This window comes from Urocitellus parryii, chromosome X (genome assembly GCF_045843805.1).
Source record: "Urocitellus parryii isolate mUroPar1 chromosome X, mUroPar1.hap1, whole genome shotgun sequence".
In the NCBI taxonomy this organism is placed as follows: Eukaryota; Metazoa; Chordata; class Mammalia; order Rodentia; family Sciuridae; genus Urocitellus; species Urocitellus parryii.
This window is the reverse complement of record NC_135547.1, coordinates 119,264,540-119,288,898: the sequence shown is the minus strand read 5'-3', so window position 1 is coordinate 119,288,898 and position 24,359 is coordinate 119,264,540. Positions and strand designations below refer to the sequence as shown.

General features: G+C 39.6%; 1 protein-coding gene across 1 annotated transcript; it reads left to right on the top strand.

Moving 5' to 3' along the window:
* The first annotated feature begins 730 nt into the window (after positions 1–730).
* Positions 731–18,361, top strand: LOC113178490 (sex comb on midleg-like protein 1). The gene is made up of 8 exons (XM_077793967.1): positions 731–842; positions 6,510–6,659; positions 7,904–7,996; positions 9,003–9,080; positions 12,831–12,935; positions 13,637–14,174; positions 15,780–15,931; positions 17,406–18,361. The coding sequence occupies exons 2-8, from the start codon at positions 6,627–6,629 to the stop codon at positions 17,538–17,540; spliced, it is 1,134 nt and encodes a 377-aa protein (XP_077650093.1). The 5' UTR covers positions 731–842; positions 6,510–6,626; the 3' UTR covers positions 17,541–18,361.
* The last annotated feature ends 5,998 nt before the right edge of the window (positions 18,362–24,359 follow it).

Below are 24,359 nucleotides of genomic sequence, written 5' to 3'. Positions count from 1 at the left end.
GCTTCAGGACCTGTATTAGTTCTCTACTCCAGTATTTGTGGGAGACTGGAATTGACTTTTCCCAAGTTCCTACCAGTCTTAGCACCTTAGCAAAAGCTCATTCCCTCTACCCAAATTGAAGCACTGACATGAACCCTTGGAATTCAGTCAACGTGGATGACGCTGGGGAGTGGGAAGTGATGGGATTATATGTAAGCAACAGCATGCTTCGAATAACCAAACAATGAAAGTGGGGAAGCCAAGCATCTAATGACCCTCAACCTCTCCAGCCTCCCGCTAGAACGGCTGTACCGCGGGAAAAGTTGCGCGTGCGCGTCGGACCTCCCGCGCAGCCGTAGAAACCTCTCCCCGCATAGCTTCTTTCCAACCGTAGTCGCTTCAGCGAAAGAAAATCTGGGATCAGGTACCCAGCTACCACCGTTAGGAGGCCAGCCCCCCCCCCCCCCGCCTCTGGGGCAGCAAGGCTCCGCCCCTCCGAAGTTTCCCTAGCAACACTGTCCTCCTCTACGGCAGTTCAGGCGCCCGTGGGATTGGCAGTTCAAAGGCCAGGGCGTGCCACGGGCGACGGCCGATTGGTTCTCTGTACTGGTCCCGCCCCCATTCACGCACGTGGAAACACTTTCGCCGTGGGCGCTGGCTGGTCCATTCCAGTGTCAAACGCATCCCTGTGGTTCGCGACAGGTGTGCGCCACAGGGGTCAAACCTGGTTTCCGGCACAAGGACCGTTCCAAATTCTGTAGTGGCCATAACCGTCGTCCACCGGGAAGGTGGAGTTTGGGCCACCGCGGGCGGGTTTTCCGCTCCGTGGGGAGGCTGGTTTGGCGGATTCGGGACCTGAACAGGTCTAAATATATTTTTCCTTCTCTTTAACTTTCTTAGGTGTCAGGAGAGTACAACCGTTAAGCGACTTGGCTTAGTGGCTGGGACTCTTGGGGGGAAGAGGATTGGCTTTACGGGTAAAGAAAGTCTGCACTTCACTGCCTCAAATTTCAGCGGAGCGCTCGGGCGGCGGCGGGGGGTGTTGAGTGTTTTCCTGGGCCTCTTCCGGGGCCCCTGGCGCGTGTGAACTTCTGAGATTTGATAACTTAAAGTGCTGGTGCCGACTTTCTGGGACGAGTTGCTTCTCTTTGCAACCTGTTACTTGGCGGAGGCGGATGGGGAATGAGAAAAGACCCAGACTCTCACTCAGACTTTTTGACTTTAAAGAATTGGCAAACTCGCGAGTTGAGTTGTAGATTTTTGCGGTGTAGATTTTGAGGCTTTGGAGATAACTGCATTTGGTCAAAGACCGTTCCGCCTCGCTGTTTTATTGTAAATACCTAAACGATCACGAAAATAAAGATGCGGGGGTGTTGTAGAGACGCGTGTTGATCCTTTTCTTTGCTGTTAGAGGGCGGGTGCTGGAGCCAGGAAAAATATGGGGATTCCGGGGAAGCGGGAGAACTTTCCATACCTGCCATGTGGTCCTTTGAGAGACTAGGGTCTTAATCTGTTGGAAATCGCTTGCCTCCTTCCTCTGCCGCCTCCAAGTTTGGAATGCTCTGGGTTTTATAACATGAAGTGATAAAAACGGTTTAATGTTTACAAATAGCAACTTCTCCGCGGGGTATTTTATAAAGCAAGATGTGGGCTAGGTGCGGTTTCAAGCATTTGTCCGGCTCGCAGCAAGTGCTGGGCGACGCGGTATATTTTGGCTGCCTTATCCCCATTTGGCGGATTTTGTAGCTTCTAAAGTTGGATATGGACAATGGAAGGGCTACTTTTCAGAGTGTTACCGGAAATTTTAGCAAGCGATGGGTTGGTGTGTTTACATAAGGTTTTGTTGTAATTAAATATATATGTATATTGGAGCGGTCTGCCCTGTATTTGTTGAAGAGTTCCTGGGGTGAAACGTCGTTTCAGCCTCATCATTGTGAACTATGCTTATATGGGATAAATTGATGGCAAGTGAATGCCTTGCGCGGCGGAGTGAACCTTTTCATAACTTTTAAAATTGTTTTTAACGTGTATTTAATGTCTACAAAAAGTTTTTTAGTGTCTTAAAAAAACAGATGTCTTCTTGTTCTTATGTTGTTGGGATTTTAGGTTTTTAACATGAAATATAAATGGGTTTTATTTTAGGTAAACCCATTTTTTGCAGGATTTTGAATTTAAAGAATGAAATAAATTGTGCTTGATGTAGTAGTGGTGGATCTCTAAGAAAATGTTGTAGAAGCTGTGCTCGTGTACCTTTTGGGAACACCGTCAAAGGGAATTAAAATTTATGGTGTACCTGTGATGAAACAGGCATGATGCTGAGTGTTACACAGCCCAGTGAAGGAGATATTATTCCAATTTTACTGGTTAGAAAATTGGGGCACTGAGAAGTTATATATCTGTTTAAAGAGAAATTGCAAATTTTGCAGTTCGAATTTGGATTCAAGTGTTGCTGTCTAAAGCCCAGTTCTTTGCCTCATGCCCTGGGCACTGTAAATAAAAATGTAACAGTTCTTTTGCAAGAAAGAGCAATTTGAATTTGAATTTAAATGTTTCTGACAAACCCCATTTCTTTGCATCATGCCTGGCACTTAAAAGATGTAACATTTCTTTTTCAAAAAAGAGTTGTTATGTCTAAGTGTACAGGTACAATGTGAATGTACATTGCATGTTATGACCCTGAAGGTTCATTATCTATGTGCTTCATGACTAATAGCTATGTTCGGTAGATGTGGCAAATATTCAAATAAGCAAATAAAAGCCAACAGGCATTGTTCTAAGCATATGCTGTGTATTAATTTGTTTCATCCTCATAAGTATGAGGTTTGTACTGTTATATCCATTATACAGACTTAAAAATGGAAACAGAATTTAAGTTTTCTAAAGTCATACAGCTAGTAAGTGGAGGAGGTGAGATCCATACCCAGGTATTCTGGCCACAAGCCTAAAGTCTTAATGCTATTTGATGCTTCCTCTCATGTAACTAGACAAGTGCTACAGTTGCCTTAACCCATTAAGTCCCAAATTTTCAGTTCTGTGAATATTTCAATATAATTAACACAAGTGTATTAAAATAGATTGGGAACCATAGGGTGTATATAGTACTACATTAATTACTATTTCAATTATATTCTTATTGCATATTATATGCTGTATTTAAATTTTATAGGTGTTCCACATCTGAAACAATGGGACAAAATGGGTTAAAGTATAAGCATTCTTGTGGTCAGGAAAACAGTGTCACCTCCAGATGGAGTCATTGTTGACATAGCATCTTTGCTTTTGGGAAGTGGAACTTGAATTAAGCCTTCAAGTTGAATAGATTCTCCTAGGTGGAAAGACAGCAGGGTATTGTGGACATAATACAAAGTCAGTGTTGATTTGTAAATGTGCCACAGAAGTAAAAATGTCAAGAGCGCTGTGTCAGGCTCAGTGCTATCTATCTGTGGCCACATTTGGCAGCATTGTAATTAATGCAAGTGGGGAATTGTCTGAATGTAAGAGCCTATAATAGTAGTAGGCCTGCTTTGGCTGCAGAAGGCCAGGTTTTAAATATTTTAAGCTTAGAACAAGGGGGCAAGTGGTAAGAGGTGACCTGACAGGTAGTCAGGGTCCAGTTTATGTAAGGACCTTGTAGGGAGGCACTGGAGGAGCTTGGATTTTATTGTATATTGTTATGGATGGGATTCCAGGTGGCTTTACTAATAGAGAAGAAAAGGAGCTTGGATTTTATTATATATTGTTATGGATGGGATTCCAGGTGGTTTTACTAATAGAAAAGAAAAGGAGCTTGAGTGTGGAGGTAGGCTGCAACCCTTACTAGCTGTGAGACTTAGGTGAATTACAGTTCTTTGCCTCAGTTTTCTCATAAGGAAAATGGTGATCACAATAAAACCTACCCCATACAATTGTCAGTAGATTAACAAGATAGACTACTTAACCAAGAAAAAGAGAAAATCCAAATTAAGTTAGAAATAATTAATGATTTTAAATTGTGATTTTCTTAACAATTCTGAAATTATGATCAAATTATCATCCTCTGGATAAAAGCAATTTGTCAAAGAAAAAGTAGAATAATTTGAGTGGATCAGTAATCATGGAAGAACTTAGAAAATGTTATAAAGTCTGGCACAGAGTTTATTCAAACTCTTTCAAGCCTTTAAGGCACACCTTTCTGGTGTGATGTAAACTTTTTCAGAGTGTAAAAAGAAATGGAAGGCTTCCCAATTAATTTTGCAGAGCACTTTTGATACCAGGAGTTAATAATATACTAGTATGGGTTCATTAATTGTGAGAAATGTACCTCTTACTAATGTAAGAGCTTAGACATGCAGTTTCTAAATAAAATACCAACAAATTGAATGCTATTTTCCATGATCAGCTGTATCCCTCACCCAAAGCATATTAAGAAATGTATTAATATGCTACATTAGTAGATGAAAGGAGAAAAAGTCATTGATGCCAAAAAGTTTCTTGGTTGAATTAAGCCTTGAAGTTGAATAGATTCTCCTGATGCCAAAAAGTTTCTTGGTTTAAATTTTCAAATGTGGATACTATTGATATTTCTTTGACCCACTGGTTCTACTTCTAGGGATTTATTACATAGAACTACTTGCACCAGTGCAAGACTGTTCTGCAGTGTTCCATGTAAGAGCAAATCTTTAGAAGTAACTTGAATATCCATGAACTGGGGACTGGTTAAATAAATCATGACATATTTACCAGATAGCACACTAAGATGTTAAAGTGACTGTGATGTATCTTAAGGTATTGGTTTGGAGTGACTTCTCCCTGTTTGGAGTGACTTTTGCTGGTTTTTTGAGCTTTCTATTAATTGAAACATATACTGTGTTCTCTTGCGTTGTCTTCTACTCAAGGTTATGGTTGTAAAGTTCATCATTGCTGAGAGCAACAGTAGTTGGTTTATTCTCATTGCTGTGAATACATCAAAGTTTCATAACTTTAATTATTCAGAGCTTAAGTTTGTTTTCTAGTTAGAAAAAAAAACAGTTTTTTAAAAAATAAAATTTGATGGCAGTTACATCTCAAATTGGATGTGTTTTATAACTTGGAATTTTTACACAGCATTAGTCTAACCTGGGATTTCTAACCTGGGATTCATTCTCCTGTCTTCTTCATCTCCTTTTGGTTTCTCTCCTTTGGGTCTTTGGTCATTAGTGTAACCACAGTAAAGGGAAGAGGAAACAGGAAGGAGATGAAATCTGAATCTCTTAATTGTCTTCTCATTGCTGCTGTGGCTAAGGATGGTTTAAAGTAAATTAGCTTTTTTATTAATGTACCCCTCCCAGGAGCTGTGATGCTGGTGCTCAAATAGAATTTCTAGTACATAATCAGTGTTATTGTGGTCAGTGTCTTGTTTTGTCTAGAATTCTAGACTTTTGGCTGTATTTGACATCCATTTACTTAGGTTTAATCATAATTTTAGAGGTGAAGTTTTCTTTAAGCCGCTCTGAACAGGTTTGCACTTGCAGGTGAGGAGGCAGTGTCTGTAGGGGTCTCTCTCCTCCACACGGTGGCAGTGGTGGGGCCCAATCCAGAGCTAACTCCTGGTGCTCCTTTTAGAGGCATGCTGCCTCCCCAGGTCAAGAGCCCTTTTGATGGGCTGGGGATATAGCTCAGTGGGTCGAGTGCTTGCCTTGCAGGCACAAGGCCTTGGGGGTTTGATTTTTTAAAAAGGCCTTTTGAACTCCTTTACAAAAGCAGTTAGCAGTGGTGTTCTATTGTTCACTTGTTCCCAGTACTCTGGGGACTTTAAGTTGTTAAGCAATTTGGAATTGATTTTTTTTGGGAGCAGGGAGAGGTTCCAGAGATTGAACTCAGGGGTATTCGACCACTGAGCCACATCCCCAGCCCTATTTTGTATTTCATTTAGAGACAGGGTCTCACTGAGTTGCTTAGCAGCTCAGTTTTTGCTGAGGCTGGCTTTGAACTCATGATCCTCCTGCCTCAGCTCTCCTGAGCCACTGGGATCACAGGCGTGTGCCACCGTGCCTGGCTTAACTTTGATTTTTATTCCTAGACCTGGGCAGTGTAGCCCTTTCTTGTTTGTTTTGTTTTGTTTTTTGTTTTTTGTGGGTTTTTAAAAAACTTTTTCAAATAGGTGAGTTGATTTTTGTTTCTTTTTGTTTTCCCACTTTTTTTTTTGGGGGGGGGGACCAGGGATTGAACTCAGGGACCACTGAGCCACATCTCCAGCCCTATTTTGTATTTTCTTTAGAGACAGGGTTTCACTGAATTGCTTAGCACCTTGCTTTTGCTGAGGCTGGGCTTTGAACTCGAGATCCTCCTGCCTCTGCCTCCTGAGCCGCTGGGATTACTGGCATGCGCCACTGTGTTGGCCCCAACCCTTTCATTTTTAAAGAGTTATTCTAAGTTTCTATGGAAGAATTGTTTTGTCGCTCTTTAAAATTCAAACAAAGCTTAAGTTTGAAGTGCTATTCTCGAACATATCCACATTAAAGTTATTTAGGTAGTAAATGTGTACAGTAACTTTTTTATGCATTGCTTTTCAGGAGTAGGAGGTTTACCAGTCTTAGGTGACTAAGCAGTTTTACAAATAAACCCTTCAGCAAGTTTAAAATTAATTAGGCTCAACTCACTGGAAGTGGACCATCTGCTGATACACAGAAATGATGTCTAATTGTTCCAGTGAGATGGATGTGGTTTGTATTCAAATTGAAATGTCTTTATTCCTTTTGTTGTGCTGTCATTGTTTTCTAAATTCACTTTAATTTCATATAGTGTTATGCATAGATCCTAAGTAAATTTTTCACCATGAATTTTGACTGATATATATAATACTTCTTGTGAAGATTGGTGTGCAAGTTTTTTTGTGAGCTTCCACTCACATTTCTTCTGGGTAAATACCCAGAAGTTGAATTGCAAGGTTAAAGAGTTGATGTAAATTTAACTTTATGAGACTCTGCCAAACAGTTTTTCAAGGTGATTGTGCTAATTTTGCAGTTCTAGTACATTCTGCTGTTTCTTGATCCTTACAAATTGAACCAAAATATATTAAAGCATACATAATGAGGCCTAACAGAAAACACATTTATTTAGTCACATAAGGAAATGACTATTAATGCCATCTAAGTAGTCTGTGTGACTCTTAACTTGCATTAGCCCTAATGTTTTTCACCTTTGGAAATAATATTAAATATCCACCAAGAGTCATTTTTAACAAAATTATGTGAAAACACTTTGAAAAGCATAAGGCACTATACAAGAGATAGAATATTTTATAGGTCATAGTCTATACCCCAATTCCATATTATTTTGGTTGCCTATCAGTGCAAGGAGAATCCAGATAATATGTATGATATATTTTGAAACAAAGACATACATAGCTACCATGTGTGTTTATTTTAAAATTATTCCTAGAGTTCATGACTTATTCTTGGAATAAATACTTATACCAAAACATAGTAGTTATTTACACTCCCTTACTTATTTTTACCTTGTCTTATTCCAAGAATGTTTTAAGGTAATTTAGAGATTCATTTATCAAGAAAAAGTGAGTGCCTGAGTGTGTTCTGTTTTGTCCACAGAGTGGCACTATTGGACTATTTAAAAATCAGGTCATTAGAAGCCATGGAACATTTTATCTTTTGTTCATGGTTAAAAATGTTTGCTTTTAAAGCAGTTTTAGTGCAGAAGACTAGTCTTCCCACCCTGAAGCACAAAAGGGGTTCAGCTCTCTGGAGATGGTGCAGTAGTGTAGTGGGGTTAATGAGAACACAGTTCTGCAAGTACATCTTTTTGTGTAGTCAGTGTTTACAGTAGGCATAGGTCCTTTGATATCAGTAATAGGCTTTTGAAGCTTCTTCAAAATGAAGTTAAAGTTCCCAACATCTCTTTTAGTTTGTATTTTATCTTTCCTATTAAGTTATTTAATAATTTTCCTCAGATCAAAACACAAATACCAACTTATGAAGAGGAAGATGATGATGATAACACTGTTCTTTATGCATATGAGCCAAACACTACATTTTTCAATAACGTAAGTAATATTAATTGCTAGTTGACAAGTATGTTAAAATTTGCCATTTGAAAGAAAAAAATTTCAGTTCTTTTTTTTGGGGGGGTACCAAAAATTGAACTTGGGCACTCGACCAATGAGCCACATCCCCAGCCTTATTTTGTATTTTATTTAGAGACAGGATCTCACTGAGTTGCTTAGCACCTTGTTTTTGCTGAGGCTGGCTTTGAACTCATGATCCTCCTGCCTCAGCCTCCAGAGCCATTGGGATTACAAGCATGTGCCACCGCACGCAGCTCAATTTTTTATGTACTATGGAAGTCCTTTAAACTCCCACTCAAGGAACTGTTTCTCTGCTGAGTTTGTATGCTTTCTTTCCTTAGACAATAAGCTCTTAACCATTTTGCTTCTCCCTTGTCCTAGGAAATTCAGAGCAGTTTCGTACTGGTAATCCAAACCTAGTTTCTTCCGATAAATTCTTTCCCTGACACCCCCCTGTTCCTTTTTTCCTTTGGATGTACTGTTTTCTTGTACTGAGATAAAAAAAAAAAGAGACAGCAATGTAAGAATTTTTCTACATTGGTGAAAATTCCCACAAACACCCACAAATCTCATTTTGTGAGGGGAATTGGGGACTCAGCTCAGTACAGGGTGAGTCTTCAGACTCTTTTAAAAGAGACAGGGAAAGCACACTTTGTTCTTGTTGTTGTTGCTGTAGATGGACATAGTAACTATTTATTTATATGTGGTGCTGAGGATGGAACCCAGTGCCTCACACATGCTAGGCAAGCACTCTACCACTGAGCCACAACCCCAGCCCCTGTGATCCCTTTCTTAATGGGCAGTTATCATTTCCATTATCAGAATAATGTGAATTTTTGTCTCTGCTTTAAATTGTCTTTTGAAAGGTTGATGGAAAATAAAAACAATATTAAAGAGATAAATATCAAGTCCTTTTTCTCCCCTAGCATTCAGTGGGAGTCTTACTGAAACAAAGCATTAACTGCTTACTTTTAAAATATTATAGCAGGAAAATGTCCTATCGGACACATCCTACAATGATGAGGAGCAGAAAACCGTTTTGGATATCCTTACCCATTGTCAGGTACGATGTTCTGTTCCTTCTGTGTGGTTTTTTAAAATTTTTTTTTCTTATTTTTAAATTTTTAATTTCTTTATTCTTTTTAGGCATACATGACAGTAGAGTGTATTTTGACACAGTATACATACATGGAGTATAACTTCCCGTTCCTGTCATTGTACATGATGTGGAGATACATTGGTCATGTATTTATACATGAACATAGGAGTGTTATGTCAGATTCATTCTACTGTGGTTTTCTAAAATGTTAAAGTTAAAATTTTCTTTATCTCATATAAAGAGAACCTGTACAATTATTTAAAATTTCACCTTATTAAAGCATTTATGATTACCACCCCATTGTGATGATTTTAAACAGTTTCTAGTTTGAATAGCATTTGCAGGTAAAACTTTTGAATCAACAATACTTGGATCTTAGGCGCTTTAAAATAAAACATTAATAACCAAATTTAGTTGTGTCTCTTTCATCTAGTTTGCTCAGTATCGAATTAAGTTCCCTAAAAAGTCTAGAGAACATTGACTGATCCGAGTGGATTTTAGTATGTGCCTCACTGCATATCAAGATATCTCCATTGAAACAAAATGGCAGCCTATAAGTGTTTTTAGGAGTACATCTTTCATAGTTTTTTTTTTAATTTTTAGTTGTAGACAGACACAGTACCTTTATTTTATTTATTTATTTTTATGTGGTGCTGAGGATCAAACCCAGCGCCTCATAAGTGTGAGGCAAGCGCTCTGCCACTGAGCCACAACCCCAGCCCTAGTTTGTTTTTGTTTGGTTTAGTTTGATTTGGTACCAGAGATTGAACCCAAGGGTGCTTAACCACATCCCCAACCCTTTTTTATATATTAGAGATAGGGGCTCACTGAGTTTCTTAAGGCCTCACTAAGTTGCTGAGGCTGGGTTTGAACTCACTATCCTCCTGCCTCAGCCTCCCTTGTCCCTGGGATTACAGGCATGCACCACTGTGTCCAGCTCATCTTACATATTTTTTTAATCTTTATTTTATTTATTTACTTGTTTTATATGGTGCTGAGGCTCGAACACAGTACCTCACACTTGCTAGGCAAGCACTCTACAGCTGAGCCACAACCCCAGCCCAATCTTACATAGTTTTGAGATTTTTTTTCTAGGTTAGCTTGTTGGTAGAGTTTGATAGAAGTTTATAATTATCAAGGGTTTTGTAAGCTGCATACCCCAGAGGCAATGACAGTTTATGAAGAAAAAAATGTTCACCTATAAAGTTTCTTAAATAGAATGACTAGCATATTTTGAAAAGTAAAAGTCCGTGTGTGTCTTTCTCATTCTTACTAGTGCCCGTAGGACCTAGAGCCTGGGATGGGCAGAGCTGTGCAGAGGTGCTGGAGAGGCAAGGAAGAGGGCTGGGATTTGGGACAGGGCTCTTGTCCCTTGCCTAAGCAGCCTCCTAGGCCTCTGCACTGCTCAACCAAGGTCTCTGAGTAGTTGTGCAAGCTGGGATGGGATATGACATCTTAGATAAGAAGTGCCCAGGTCCCCAAGCTCTACCCCAAATGACACACAGGGGCATTTCTCCGAATGTGTGCCTTTTGCCATCTTCTGCCTCCTTCCTTACCATTCTCACCGCCTGGTGCAGCCCTTTACCCTTCTGTTTCCTTCCTCCCAGTTCCCTCCCCGGACTCCCACCCTTGCCAGGCACCTGCTGGGTTCCCAGCTCTAGGCCAGCAGGCTGGGAGCCCTGGGCTGTCTCCTTCGAAGGGTCGTTTCCCTAGCCCCAGTCCACTCTACTGTGAGAGTTCGCACCACACACTCTGCTGCCTCTTCTTTGCTGGAGACTGGAGAACCCAGGCAACCATCTTTCCAGTCCTGATTTCTGTCCCCACAGCCAGCACACCTATTGGAGATGAGCCATCCTTGTTCTGATTCCTCCTCCCCATAGGATAAAAACAGTGTCCTGTGCTGCCTAGGGCTGGTCCCTCCACTGGTTTCTGGCAGGCTCTCTTCCCTGTGCTGAGACCTCCCTGGGGGGGCATCTCTCCCTTCCTGTGTCTCCAGCCCTGTCTCTGTAACTCCCTCCCTCAGAATATCCTCCCACAGCTTTAAAACATCCCTCCTAGTTGCTGCCCTCAATCTCACCCTCCTTGACAACCCAGCTCCTTGGATGTCTTTTATACTGCTAGCTAAATGTCTAGCTTCCTGTTTTCTCTCTTTTGGAGTGTTTTTGAAGATGCTGTTTCTTCTGCCCTTTCTGCCCTTCCAATGTATCTTTACCTGGCTGCTGTTTTTTTACCTTTAAATTCTCAGCTCAGACATCACCTCCTCTGAAAATCCTCCCTGACTGCCAGCCCAGGTTCAGTGTTGCTCTTCTGGGCATTCTTAGCCTCCTGTTCATACCTGCACCATGCTACTGGTGATAATAAAAACAATAAGAATGCCAATAGAGTACTGAAGGTTGTTGGACCTGTCATTGTGTACTTGTGTTATCATTGGTGTTAACACAATGCTTTAGCAAAGTTCTTGTCTTCAGTAGAACCCCTAAGACATTTTCATCCCATATTTTGTACATGAGGAAATTGAAGCACAGAGAGGTCAAATAAGCATAAAGCTAGTAAGTGTTAGAATTCTAGTATTAAAGCCAATTGTGTTCCCTAGAGCCTACACTGTTTGTCCCAGTGCACAGGTCAGTGGTTTCCCTACTTGAATATGTCTCAGGGTTACCTGGGGGGCTTGTTAAAAAAAAAAAAAAAAAGCCTGGTGCCCTTACTCAGATTTGTGATTTTGCATTTCTCACAAGCCTGCGGGTGATGTTGATGCTGCTAGTCCAGGGACCACATTTTGAGAACTGCTATTCCAGGCTCTGTTAAAATTGTCTCTTTACTTCTCTCCATAGCTGAGATGGGAGTTCCCCCAAGACAGGAGTTTTGGGGGGGTTTGTTTGTATTTTTAATGTCTTAGCACCTGGTGAAGTGGTTCCTATAGGTGGAAGGCCCTTAGTAAATTTTTTTTTTTTTTTTTTTTTTTGCCCAAGGGATTGAACCCAGGGGTGCTTTACCACTGGGCTACATCCCCATCTCTTTTTATTTTTTACTTTGAGATAGAGCCTTACTAAGTTGCCTAGGGCCTCACTAAGTTGCTGAGGCTGACTTTGACCTTGCAATCCTCCTGCCTCAGCCTCCTGAGTCACTGTGATTACATGCATGCATCATGTACCTGGCTTTAGTAAATGTTTATTTGATTGAATGAAGAAATGTTTCTGGTCTTTTAAGTAAAAGTGTGGTTTTGCCTGAAATTTCTGTGTATTTCAAGAATCTCAGATTTGTATCATTCACATACTAATGGGCACATATGGGGACATGTACTCAGTGGTTTTATAAGGTTAATTGTTGACTGCATGATTTTAAAATACTTTGAAGCCAAAAGTCACATCTGTTGGATTTGGCTCTGTATAGAGTGTGGAACGCTTGCTGTCTTTTAGTTCTTGTATAGAAGGTGACTCTTTGGCTTTTTAGCAGATTTGAACACTTCTTTCCTAAAATAGCACCTTCCTTGATGTGAAATGGCAGCATCCTTTCAATGTCCATGTGGCTTTGAGTAGTGTAGGAATAGTCGAGGCTCCTTGACTGAGCCAAGAGGGTTCTGTGTCACCAACAGGCTTCAAGTCAGAACAGACATGTGTTTCACTGTGCCTAGCAGTTTGAACTTGGCTTCATGGCATTTTCACACATTTTACTTTGCTTTTGAAATAGGAACTATAATACATTTTCTTTTAATAGGTTATATATGATGCTATCCAAAACCTGGATAAGAAATTTGATGTCATTGATGGAAAGTTGGCAAAAATCCAACGTCTGCGTACAAAATCCTTTTGGAACTATCGCGTAAGTATTCTATAACTGTGATAAATGTAAAGCTGCCAGTCAGTTAGAAGGGCTAGAGAATTAGTAGCTGTGTAAGATTAGCAAGGCTGGTCTGTACTTTGTAGGAGCAGATGGGGAACTGAAATTCTATAGGAAAAATGCTGGTGTCATGACAGTAAATTCAATAAATGAATGAATGGTAGTGAGTATTTGTATGTTTGTACCCATAATATATAAACACAATTAAAGGGCTAAGGGTGTAGGTCAGTGGTAGAGTGCTTGCCTTGCATGAATGAGGCACTGGGTTCAATCCTCAGCACAGGAAGAAAGTCTGTGAGACACAATTAAAATGTAGGCCAGAAGAGGAATAAAATTTAATCATATAATCAAGAGAGCATTTATTTTAGTAATGTAACATAGTTTTTATGTAAAATAAATATTAATATATTAACTACTTATTTTTTCTTTCTTTTTTATACTGGGAATTGAACCCAAGGGTGCTGTACCACGGTGCTATGTTGCCAGTCCATTTTATTATTTTCTTGGAGACAGTGTCTAGCTAAGTTGTTTAGGGCCTCGCTAAGTTGCTGAGTCTGGCCTCTTCTATGCGATCTTCCTGCCTCAGTCTCCTGAGTCACTGGGATTACAGGCATGTGCCACCATGCTGACCTTATTTCTCTCTTTATTCACTGTTGATTATTGTTGGGCTTGTGTCATTTCAGAAGCCACTTGGATTTGCATGCAAAAATTATAATCACCTGCTTTCTAAAAAAGTTAAAGTCCAAAAAGCAAAAAAGAAGGAACGTCTCAATTCATTCTCCTATCCTGAAAGTTACAGCCCGACTTTACCAGTTCGCAGACCAGAAAATGATGACAGCAACATTGTGATCTCATCTTTTCAATCTGAGGAATCCCAGGAGATGGAGCAGGAGTCCCTGATCAGGGATCAGGAGTCATCCCTCAGAGATAGCCCACCGATCCCACCACTCTTCTCTGGGCGTTCATTCCAGACCTACCTCAGAAATGATGACAACACACATGGTCCTTCTATAGTGTCCTGCTTTGCCAGCCCTGGGGCTCGCAGCACCAGCAGCATCTCTTCTGCTGGAGTTTCCATAACAATGTCCTCAAATGGAGCCTCCATGCCAGTAACTCCAAATGCACTGGCCCGAGGAGAGTCCAACGCTGATATGAAGAATTACCCAGGCTTGCTGGAGAATACACATGCTCTGTCATCTCACCACATGTCATCTGGTTTTGGTGAGTTTGGAATGACACATGTTACAAATATCACTATTTAACCTCTCTTCTTTAACATCCTCCATATGAGCTAGTGGAAGCTGTTTCCTATTTTGAGATCTGGTGATGGTATTAAGGGTGACTATTATTCACTGAATATGTATTATGTACAAGGCACTGTGTTAAGCAACTAATCACTGATATCCTTAATGACCCCATTGTGAAGTAGTTTTTTTGAGGCAGGTGGGAAGGGTGTACCTGGGATTAAACTCAGGGGCACTTGACCACTGAGCCACATCCCCAGCCCTATTTTGTATTTTATTTACAGACAGTCTCACTGAGTTGCTTAGTGCCTCACTTTATTTTGCTAATGCTGGCTTTGAACTCCACGATTTTCCTGCCTCAGCCTCCTGAGCTGCTGGGATTACAGGCGTGGGCCACCACACTCAGCCCATTGTGAAGTTTTTAATATTGTTATTTTTATCCCTTTCCCTGGATGAATAACTCAAAATACTCCTAGAATGACCAGAGAGCAGATGATAGGAAAGAAAGGACATGCCTTTGGCTAATCCACACCCCAGAAGATCAAATTTGTTTTGAGTCCTCGAGGCTCTTGCAAATGACAAAACCCTCTTCACTTATCACACACACTCCTTAGGGAGTCGAGTGCTTTGCTTGAGTGAATGAATACTTGTCAGGACACAAAGAAATGTCAACACAATTTAGTGAACAGCACAGCTAAAACATGCTGAGGTGTGAGTACCTAAATTGCTTCATGTCTCAGTTATTTCTTTATTAAACAAGTAAACCTTCAACTAAAACATCTATTGCTATGCAATTAAACATGAAAGAAGAATCAAATAAAATGTTAAAGTTACTTCTGACTTAGCTCAGCAGAAAATAATCCTGTTAAAATTCAGATTAAGGGCTGGGGGTATAGCTCAGTTGGTAGAGTGCTTGCCTCACATGCATAAGCCCTGGATTCAATCCCCAGCACCAAAAAAAAAAAAAAAAAAAAATCAAATTAACGTTTAAACCACAAGAGACAGGAATCCATAAAGAATTAAAGTGATGCTAAAAATATCCATATTGAAACTATGGGAGAGATTTGGTGAAAGAACTAATTTGGTCCTCCAAGATAATGGGGTTGTTGAAATTCCTTGATTAAAGTGAACAAGTTTAAGCAACTATAAAATGGTAAATTTTGGGAGTTTCCATTGTATTTAGTAAAATAAACCTGATTTAGAGAGATTGAGAGAAATTCATTGAAACACTTAAGAATGTAATGGGTTAGGTTAGATTACCTAATTTAATCCACGTAATGGATCTTTTGCTGTATGGCCCAAGAGGCCTTGAATTGCTTGGTCTGTTTTATAATTTTTAAAGCTTTAAGGGAACTTCTGAAGCTGCTTCCGTTTGGGGGCGGTCATATGGGATGCTCTTATGCAGCTGTCTTGATCATCTTTAATGTAGGCTTTTACTAATTTTACAGTTGGAGTCTTGAGTCCTTGCTTGGGTATGTAAGTGAAGGTTCCAGAAATTAGACCATTACTCCCAACCTAACATCTCTTTCAGGATAATGATCAGGTCAAGTGATTTGTGTTTTTTTTCCCCCTCATTGTGAAGCTACAAGTTCACCAGTTCAATCTGAATCCATTGTGATAAACCAAGACTACCCGGAGGATCCTTTAACCTGGTCTGTGGATGATGTGATCCTGTTTCTGAACCATATGGATCCTCAGATGTCAGGCTCCCTCTCTGGCCTCATTGAGCAACATGTAATGTATCTTTTCGGGGGGAGGGTTACTGGGGATTGAACTCAGGGGCACTCAACCACTGAGCCACATCCCCAGTCCTATTTTGTATTTTATTTAGAGACAGGGTCTCACTCAGTTGCTTAACACCTTGCTATTGCTGAGGCTGGCTTTGAACTCTCCATCCTCCTGCCTCAGGCTCCCAAGCCCAGCCACTGGGATTATAGGGGCTCGCCACTACAACTAGCCTGTAATGTATCTTTTGATCTCCAGGCAGGCCTTTCAGTTAGATACTGAGTTGTGTGGATGGTGGGGGAACCCTATCAACTGAATTTGCCATTTAAGAGAAAGGTTATTTTGCCCAACATTAGATCCTTAAATAGTAGGTTAATGGTCTTTCTTTAAATGGAAATCCAAGTACCTAATATTCTAAACAGCCTCACATTCTCAAGAGGATGGTTCTGCATTGCCACTTTCAGGTGGACCGCCCTTTTGTAAAGACAGATACAAGGATCCTCCCCACCCCTCAACCTGTTCCCTGCTCAGCCCTAGGACCATGAGTAGGAGAGGGCGACTACAATCTGTAACAGGGTGGCCTTTTTACTATGATACCCAATATATCCAGCAACTAATTCCAATGGATTCAATTCTGTTAACCTTATATGGTTTGTGACGTTTTATGATGCTGATGCCCTCAGGCTGTACCAGACCCTTTAAAAAGCAACGCCCTGGGCTAAATTTTAAGTTCTAATTTCTTCCATTTCTAGTTTTACTTAGTAGAAAATGTACAGAAGATGCTTGGCAAAGATGGTACTATAAGGGATTTCAGGTCTTTTCAGACAGTGATACTTGATTAAGTAAAATTTTTTCTTTAAATTGGAGCGTGTAAAAAATCAAATAATAATATGCCTTAGGCAATGTAAGTTGGTTAATTAAGATAATACGAAATTTTAAAAGAGCGCCTTGCAACTATCAAATAATATTTTTACTGTGTGTCCTAATGAATACAGTCAGTGGCCATGTATCTAATGTGCCATTTTCACTGTGATAAGAAAACCAGCAGTTTCACATCTAATTAGCTTCAGACAACTAATTATTTTTATCAAAAATACAACACTGTATAGTATGTTTATAGTTTGCATTGACATTGAGATACTCACATTCCCAGCCCTTGTCAGGAAGCTAATGAACATCTGAAATGAATTTCTGTCATTCATAGTTTTTACTTATTTTCTCATAGATATGTGTTATGTAATTCAACATATGGTATTTAATTTAGGTAGTTTGACAGAGTTTATTTTTAAAATATTAGGCCAAATTTTTACCAAATGATGCTTCACTGTGCAGATTATATTTTTAACAGTCTTTATAGAGTAGATGCATTGAGACTGGAAAGAGCTGCTCTCTGATTTGTTGCACATGTTCTTATATATATAAAGAACCAATCTGATTAAATATGAATATATTATTAATTATTGTAATTCCCTTCTCTCTGTAGGAAATTGATGGGAAGGCCTTGCTGTTGCTGACCAGTGACAACATGATCAAGTATATGGGGTTGAAGCTCGGAACCGTCTTGAAACTGTGCCACTACATCGAAAAGCTTAAGGAAGAAAAAGGCCTCAACAATTGAGTGTTTGCAGAAGTTTAGATTAGGGTTACCAGTTCCTTCTTAAAGTCATTATTCTGTCCTTAGTAGTTTCTGTTTTGTAGAAGGTTCCTCTAAAAAATGTTATATCCACAATTGTAAAATGAGAAGTCAATGATAAGTCAAGTCTACTTATTTAAAAACCATTTAACATTTTAGTATTAGCACATTCAAATTGAAAGTTCATTCTTTATGCCTTTTCGTTATTTTTCATCATATAGTTTACAAATGTACTTCATGTAGGAAATGGCAAAAAAAACCCTTTGATTTATGTGCATCTTTATATTTAGAGCCACAACAGCTTAAGAGGAAATACAACCTCTAGAATGAAATCCATATGGGGGAATTTTTCCTTAAAAGAGAATTTTTCCTTAAAAGAGAATCTATAGGCATCTTCTCTTTATCAATTATTTTGTCTGATATGTTTTACCAGTTTCCAGAAAAGAAATAGCTATATAAAGTATTTTACTCTCTGTTTTTATCTTTACATATTGCACTTGTTAGATTTAGAGGGGAAAAAAACGAGTTTATAGACTTCTTGAAATATTTGTACCAGTTTTGGGATAAGTTATAGGATTGATAGAATGGTCATTTTATGCAAGAGATATTTACTGCTGGAGTAGTGTAGGTGGAGTCACTATTTTATTTGTTGAAATACCTGTTATTTTAAAGCTTACACGTTTTGACTAAGGTTATACATATAAATAGGAATTAATTGTCCACATCTCTCTATGAAGATACCTATATCCAAGTGTTTAAAAGAATCTTATTTTTGTGACATATGAGTGCTATTTCATACTTTTCTTTTATTCTATATGTGAAGTATATACACAAGTAAATCTTTTTAAATTTAAAATGGCATTTTGTACTGTTTCAGAAGAAATAATGATCCAGTATTGAGATGTTTTTATTCTGTTATATATGCCATATTTGCTATCACTAGTACCTCTCAGCTTATTCTTCAGGGAATCACATTCACAATCAAAAAACCAATCCTTGGGTTGATTCCCATTTAGGGAAGTTCTCTGTCTTGTGTAGTATTTCTAATTATTTTACCTGGTTCTGAGCCATTTATCCTGCTAAACTTTGAATGATAACATTAGTTCCAACTTATTGGTTTGGGCTTAATTTTAAAACTTTTAAGAGAAATATGTTCATCATCATTATTCTCTTATTGTTAAATTGTTTAACTTTGGTATAATATTTTTAAGCTATGAGAATTGGTGCTAATAATTGTTTTGGCCACTTGTTATAAATGTTAATATTCTGGGCATGGTGGCGCATGCCTATAGTCCAAGTTATTTGGAGGCTGAGAGTGGAGGATTACAACTTTGATGACAATCTCAGTCTCTTAGTGAGACCCTCTCTTAAAATAAAAACATAAAAAGGGTTGGGGGCCACCCCTGAGTTCAACCTCCAATGCTACAAAAATAAAAATAAAAAAGTAGTTGTTCACCAGGGGCACGAATATACACTTTGTTTAGACAACCAGCTGTATACACAAGTGTAACTATTTATTGGGCACATATAATTTAAAGGATGGCTTTATCTGTATTATTCCATATGTGGTATGAAGCAAAATTGTAACTTAAACTTGGTCTTCTGTCAAATTGTTTGTATGAAGATGCTGTGCCCAGGTGCTTTAACCTCAGGTGTTTGAAAAATACTATGTTTCACTGTTTTTAGATCTTAAAATATAATAAAGTTGAATAACTGCAACAATTAATGCCAAAGCCTCAGATTTGATTTCTCTTGCTTTCACCATATCACATGAGTGCATATATTTGTTAAAGGTGAAAAAGGGCCATTTTAGTAAGTTCTGTGGTTTTATATGTTCAATTACTTGAATTTTAAAATATACCCTGATTCTCTTGTTAAATAGATACCTAGCAGCAAAGGGCAATATCCTTTAAAGGAGACTCCAGGGGACCCAGAAGAAAATTAAATCAGTGAGTTTTATTTGTGCTCACTGTTGCTGAGGTTTTAATGGGTTATGCGAGTGTGCTGGAAAGTGCCTTCCAAATGCCTCTTCCTGTCTAAGTTTGTGTGTGTCTCTGGCAACTCTGGCTGCTCTTTAACCATTAGGAACATAAGCTGCCTCTGTGATACACCTGTTGTGTTCCCCCTGCCTTTAGATGGCCCAGCTTACATGGCAAGTTCCTCTTGGAGAATACAAGTGACAAACCAAGTAGCCTTAATTATTCAGCACCTGTGTTCACTCCAGTGAGGACCCAAGCCAGGCTCACTGCTGCTGCTTCCCAGTAGTGTGGCCTATGGCAGGCAATGTGTTTTTTGGAAACAGAGGGACCCTGACCAAGGCTCCAGGGATGATGCTCTACAAGTTAGAATGGGGCTGTCAAGTGACCTGAGATTGGAGTGATAACCACACCTTTTCTTCCCTATCCTGTGTGTAAAATTTTAAACCAGAGGCTGTCTTGCATATTACCTATCCTGTGATTTTTTTTGTCCAGACTTTAAAAATGATCTTTCTTCTAGTTTTGCCTATCAGTCCACCTCTTGACCCCCTCTGTAGTCCACAGAATTCTTCAACTTGAGCTCTCAGGCCTTCAGGCACATCCAGCGTTTGCTTTGGTCTTTCATCTGGGTAACTTCCCATCACTGGAATGTCTTCTAGTATGTTCTAGAGTGGGATTTCCAAATTTTTAAACCCAAGTCTTCTCCTGCAGACATAAAAACATCATGCCCTTCTGTAATATTTTTTTTACCCTTTTTAATTCTAATTTGACAGCAGAATACATTGAATTCATATTATATAGAGAGAGCACAATTTTTCGTATCTCTGGTTGTACACAAAGAATATTCACGCCATTCGTGTCTTCATGCATGTACTTAGGGTAATGATGGCCATCTCATTCCACCTTATTTCCTACCCCCATGCCCCCTCCTTTCCCCTCCCTCCTCTTTGCTCTAAGTTCCTCCATTCCTCCCATGCTCCTCCCCTCCATCCCCATTATGAATCAGCATTCTTATAACAAAGAAAACATTCAGCATTTGGTTTTTTGGGATTGGCTAACTTCACTTAGATTATATTCTCCAACCTGCAAATGCCATGATTTTGGACTCAGTGGTAGAGCACTTGCCTAGCATGCATGAAGCACTGGGTTCGATACCCAGCATCACATTAAAAAAAAAAAAAAAGGTATTGTGTTATTCTGTAATATTTGAAATTTGAAAATAACCACTATATCTATTAACAGTGTAAATTGGAGTTAAAACATTTTTCAAACTATGTGATGGATTTTACTTGCACTTGGCTGGTTAAATGAAATAGGTTTAACTGGGGTCTTTTTTTCACACTCTAATTTGTTATATATGACAGCAGAATGCATTACAATTCATCTGGGGCCTTTTCTATGATCTGATTCTAGGATGTGCTTATGAAGTCCTCTGAGATTGGTCAAGGCAATGAGGGAAGCTGTGGGGTACACAGGATGTACAGACAATGGCCTGCCTTTAGAATGTATGACACACAGTTTTCTTTCCTCTACTTTCCTGTTATTCAGAATTTCAGTACTGTAGTGCTAAACATTTAGATACATTCCTAGAGGTTTCTTAACAGTCCTGCTGTTTAGCTCTGAGAAACACTTGTTCTTCATGATGTGGTTAAAAAAGGAAATAAGGTTGAAAGGAAATAAGGTGCCAAATGATGTTATAAGCGTAAACACATTCCTTTGTCAGTAAAGACTATCAGGAGTCATGTACAAAGTATCACAAAGAATTAGCAAAGCAGGCCAGGTGCGGTGGTGCACACCTGTAATCCCAGCAGCTCAGGAGGCTGAGGCAGGAGGATCACGAGTTCAAAGCCAGCCTCAGCAACTTAGCAAGGCACTTAGCAACTCAGCAAGACCCTGTGTCTGTCTGTCTCTGTCTCTGTCTCTCTCTCTCTATATATATATACACACACACACACACACACACACACACACACATATATATATATATATATATACACACATATACATACATACACACACACACATAACCCTGTCTCTAAATATATGTATAAAATGGCTGGGGATGTAGCTCAGTGGTTAAGTACCCCTGGGTTCAATCTCCAGTACCAAAAAAAAAAGAAGGAAAGAATGAAAGGAACAAATACTAGGGTAAATTGCCATCCTGTTTGTTTTTGTCAGCTTTTTCACTGCTTAGACCTGACCAGAACAATTGTAGACGAAGAAGAGTTTATTTGAGGGCTCACAGTTTCAGAAGTCTCAATCCGCAGTCAGCAGGCTCAATTCCTTGGGGCTCAAGGTGCAGCAGAACATCATGGCAGAAGAGTGTGGCAGACAGAAGCAGCTCACATCATGATTAGTAAGCGGAGGAGGCTCCACTCTCCAGATACAAAATATATATCCCAAAGCCAAGCCTCCAATGTCCCACCTCCTCCAGCCACACCCTGCCCACCTTCAGTTACCCCTCGGCTAATACCATCAGGGGATTAATTTACTGATAGGGTTAAGGCTCTCCCAACCCAATCATTTCTCCTCTGAACCTTCTTGCATTGTCTCACACATGGGCTTTTTGGGGACACTGCATATCCAAACCATAACACTGTTGAATGAAAATACAGATGTTTAAGAAAATACATCTTATGTTGGAATCTGAGGGTGCTTTTCTGGAAAGAGAAATTGTCAGAAGGGGAAGACCCTCATCTCTTCACCACCATCCATCCATACTCTACCCTCTCAAAAGGTGCCTCTTCACTTTTCACATCTCTGGGTAAATTCCTCCAAGTTCAAGACCTGGTTGTTTCAAAGTTATCACCACTCTCTGTTTGGCTTTTCTAGTTGTTAACTATATTTGCTTCTCTGACAAGGAGATTTATTTATCTTTTTAATTCTTATCACCCCCATATATAATCATCTTACACCTGAAAATGCCCCTAATGATTGTTTTTATTTTAGTTGTTGATAGACCTTTATTTTATTTATTTTTATGTGGTGCTGAGAATCGAACCCAGTGTCTCACACATGCCAGGTAAGTACACTACCACTGAGCCACAACCCCAACCCCCTAATGATTCTTATTTGCCAATATACCCTGTTCCTGTGTCCACAAGTCTCTCCCTACTGGGAGAGTCCACTAAAATCAACATCGCTGTAAATGACATTACTACCAGGTAAGTTTTTATATATCATAAAATCATGGTGTTCACTGTGGCACTTCAACCACTCTGTAAGAGCATGACCTTGCACCTAATTGTCCTAATAGCCCTAGACAAATTTTTAGCAGTTGTGTCACTGTTACGAGATAAGCTGGACAGTTTGGGAATTAAAAATTCCGAGCATATGGTAGGACTGCAAATTAGTGAAGCCAATTTGGAAAGCAGTATGGAGATTCCTGGGAAAGCTGGGAATGGATCCACCATTTGACCCAGCTATCGCCCTTCTCGGACTATTCCCTGAGGATCTTAAAAGAGCATACTATAGGGATACTGCCGATCAATGATCATAGCAGCACAATTCACAATAGCTAGACTGTGGAACCAACCTAGATGCCCTTCAATAGATGAATGGATAAAAAAAAATGTGGCATTTATACACCATGGAGTATTACACAGCACTAAAAAATGACAAAATCATGGAATTTGCAGGGAAATGGATGGCACTAGAGCAGATTATGCTAAGCGAAGCTAGCCAATCCTTAAAAAACAAATGTCAAATGTCTTCTTTGATATAAAGAGAGCAACTAAGAACAGAACAGGGAGGAAGAACATGAGGAAAAGATTAACATTAAGCAGAGACGAGTGGGGGAGGATAAAGGGAGAGAGAAGGGAAATCATATGGAAATGGTAGGAGACCCTCAAGGTAACACAAAATTACATATAAGAGGTTGGGAGGGGAAAGGGGGGGAAATAAGGGAGAGAATTGAACAACAGCAGATGAGGTAGAGAGGGAAGATGGGAGGGGAGGGGTGGGGGGATAGTAGGGGATAGGAAAGGTAGCAGAATACAACAGTCACTAATAGGACATTATGTAAAAATGTGAATGTGTAACCGATGTGATTCTGCAATCTCTATATGGGGTAAAAATGGGAGTTCATAACCCACTTGAATCAAATGTATGAAAGATGATATGTCATGAGCTTTGTAATGTTTTGAACAACCAATAAAAAAAAAAAGAAATGCAATCATACACACACAAAAAAATTCCGAGCATATCCCTCCAGCCCCTGCCAAGTTTTCCTCTTTTTAAAGTTCTGCAAATAAGGAATCTGCTAGGTAAGGATATTTCTGGAGGGAACATGATGTATTAGGATCTCTAGGCTTCCATTAGTGATAGACCCAAAATGCAATGTGTCCCAAGTACACTAGCAGCTTATTTCTTACAATCCTAAACAGATATCCCTTTCCCCTGTGGCAGTTGGGAACTCTGGCTCCACATTCCCCTGTCAGGGCTTGGGGTTCTTTGATTTCAGTTGGCATCACACCTGTCTCTTCTGTTCCCATTGCATCGCCTGGAATTCAGTCACATGACCATTCCTTACTGTAGCAGTGCCTGGGAAAGTGTGTGCCCACAAAGATGAAGAGATGGGCCTATAGTAAATAGCTAGGGGTCTCAACCATATATCATGATCTTAATAGCAAAACATAACCCATAAACGCCTCATTTAAAGCCCATCGATTTCCCTGTTACATCCTTTTACATGTATTGAACTCTTAAACCTGACTCCTCTTATCCTCTTTCCCTGCTTTACTTTCTCTATATCGCTTAACCCTGTAACTCTTGCCTCATCACTAAATACCTATAAAAAATTGAAAACGCATAATAGCCCTAAAAACTA

Excerpts from the sequence above, each read along its gene's own strand:
- LOC113178490 (XM_077793967.1), top strand. The coding sequence starts at position 6,627 with ATGATGTCTAATTGTTCCAGTGAGATGGATGTG. Across the intron at positions 7,997-9,002 it reads ACACTACATTTTTCAATAAC|CAGGAAAATGTCCTATCGGA; the intron begins GTAAGTAATATT and ends AAAATATTATAG. Across the intron at positions 14,175-15,779 it reads CCACATGTCATCTGGTTTTG|CTACAAGTTCACCAGTTCAA; the intron begins GTGAGTTTGGAA and ends CTCATTGTGAAG.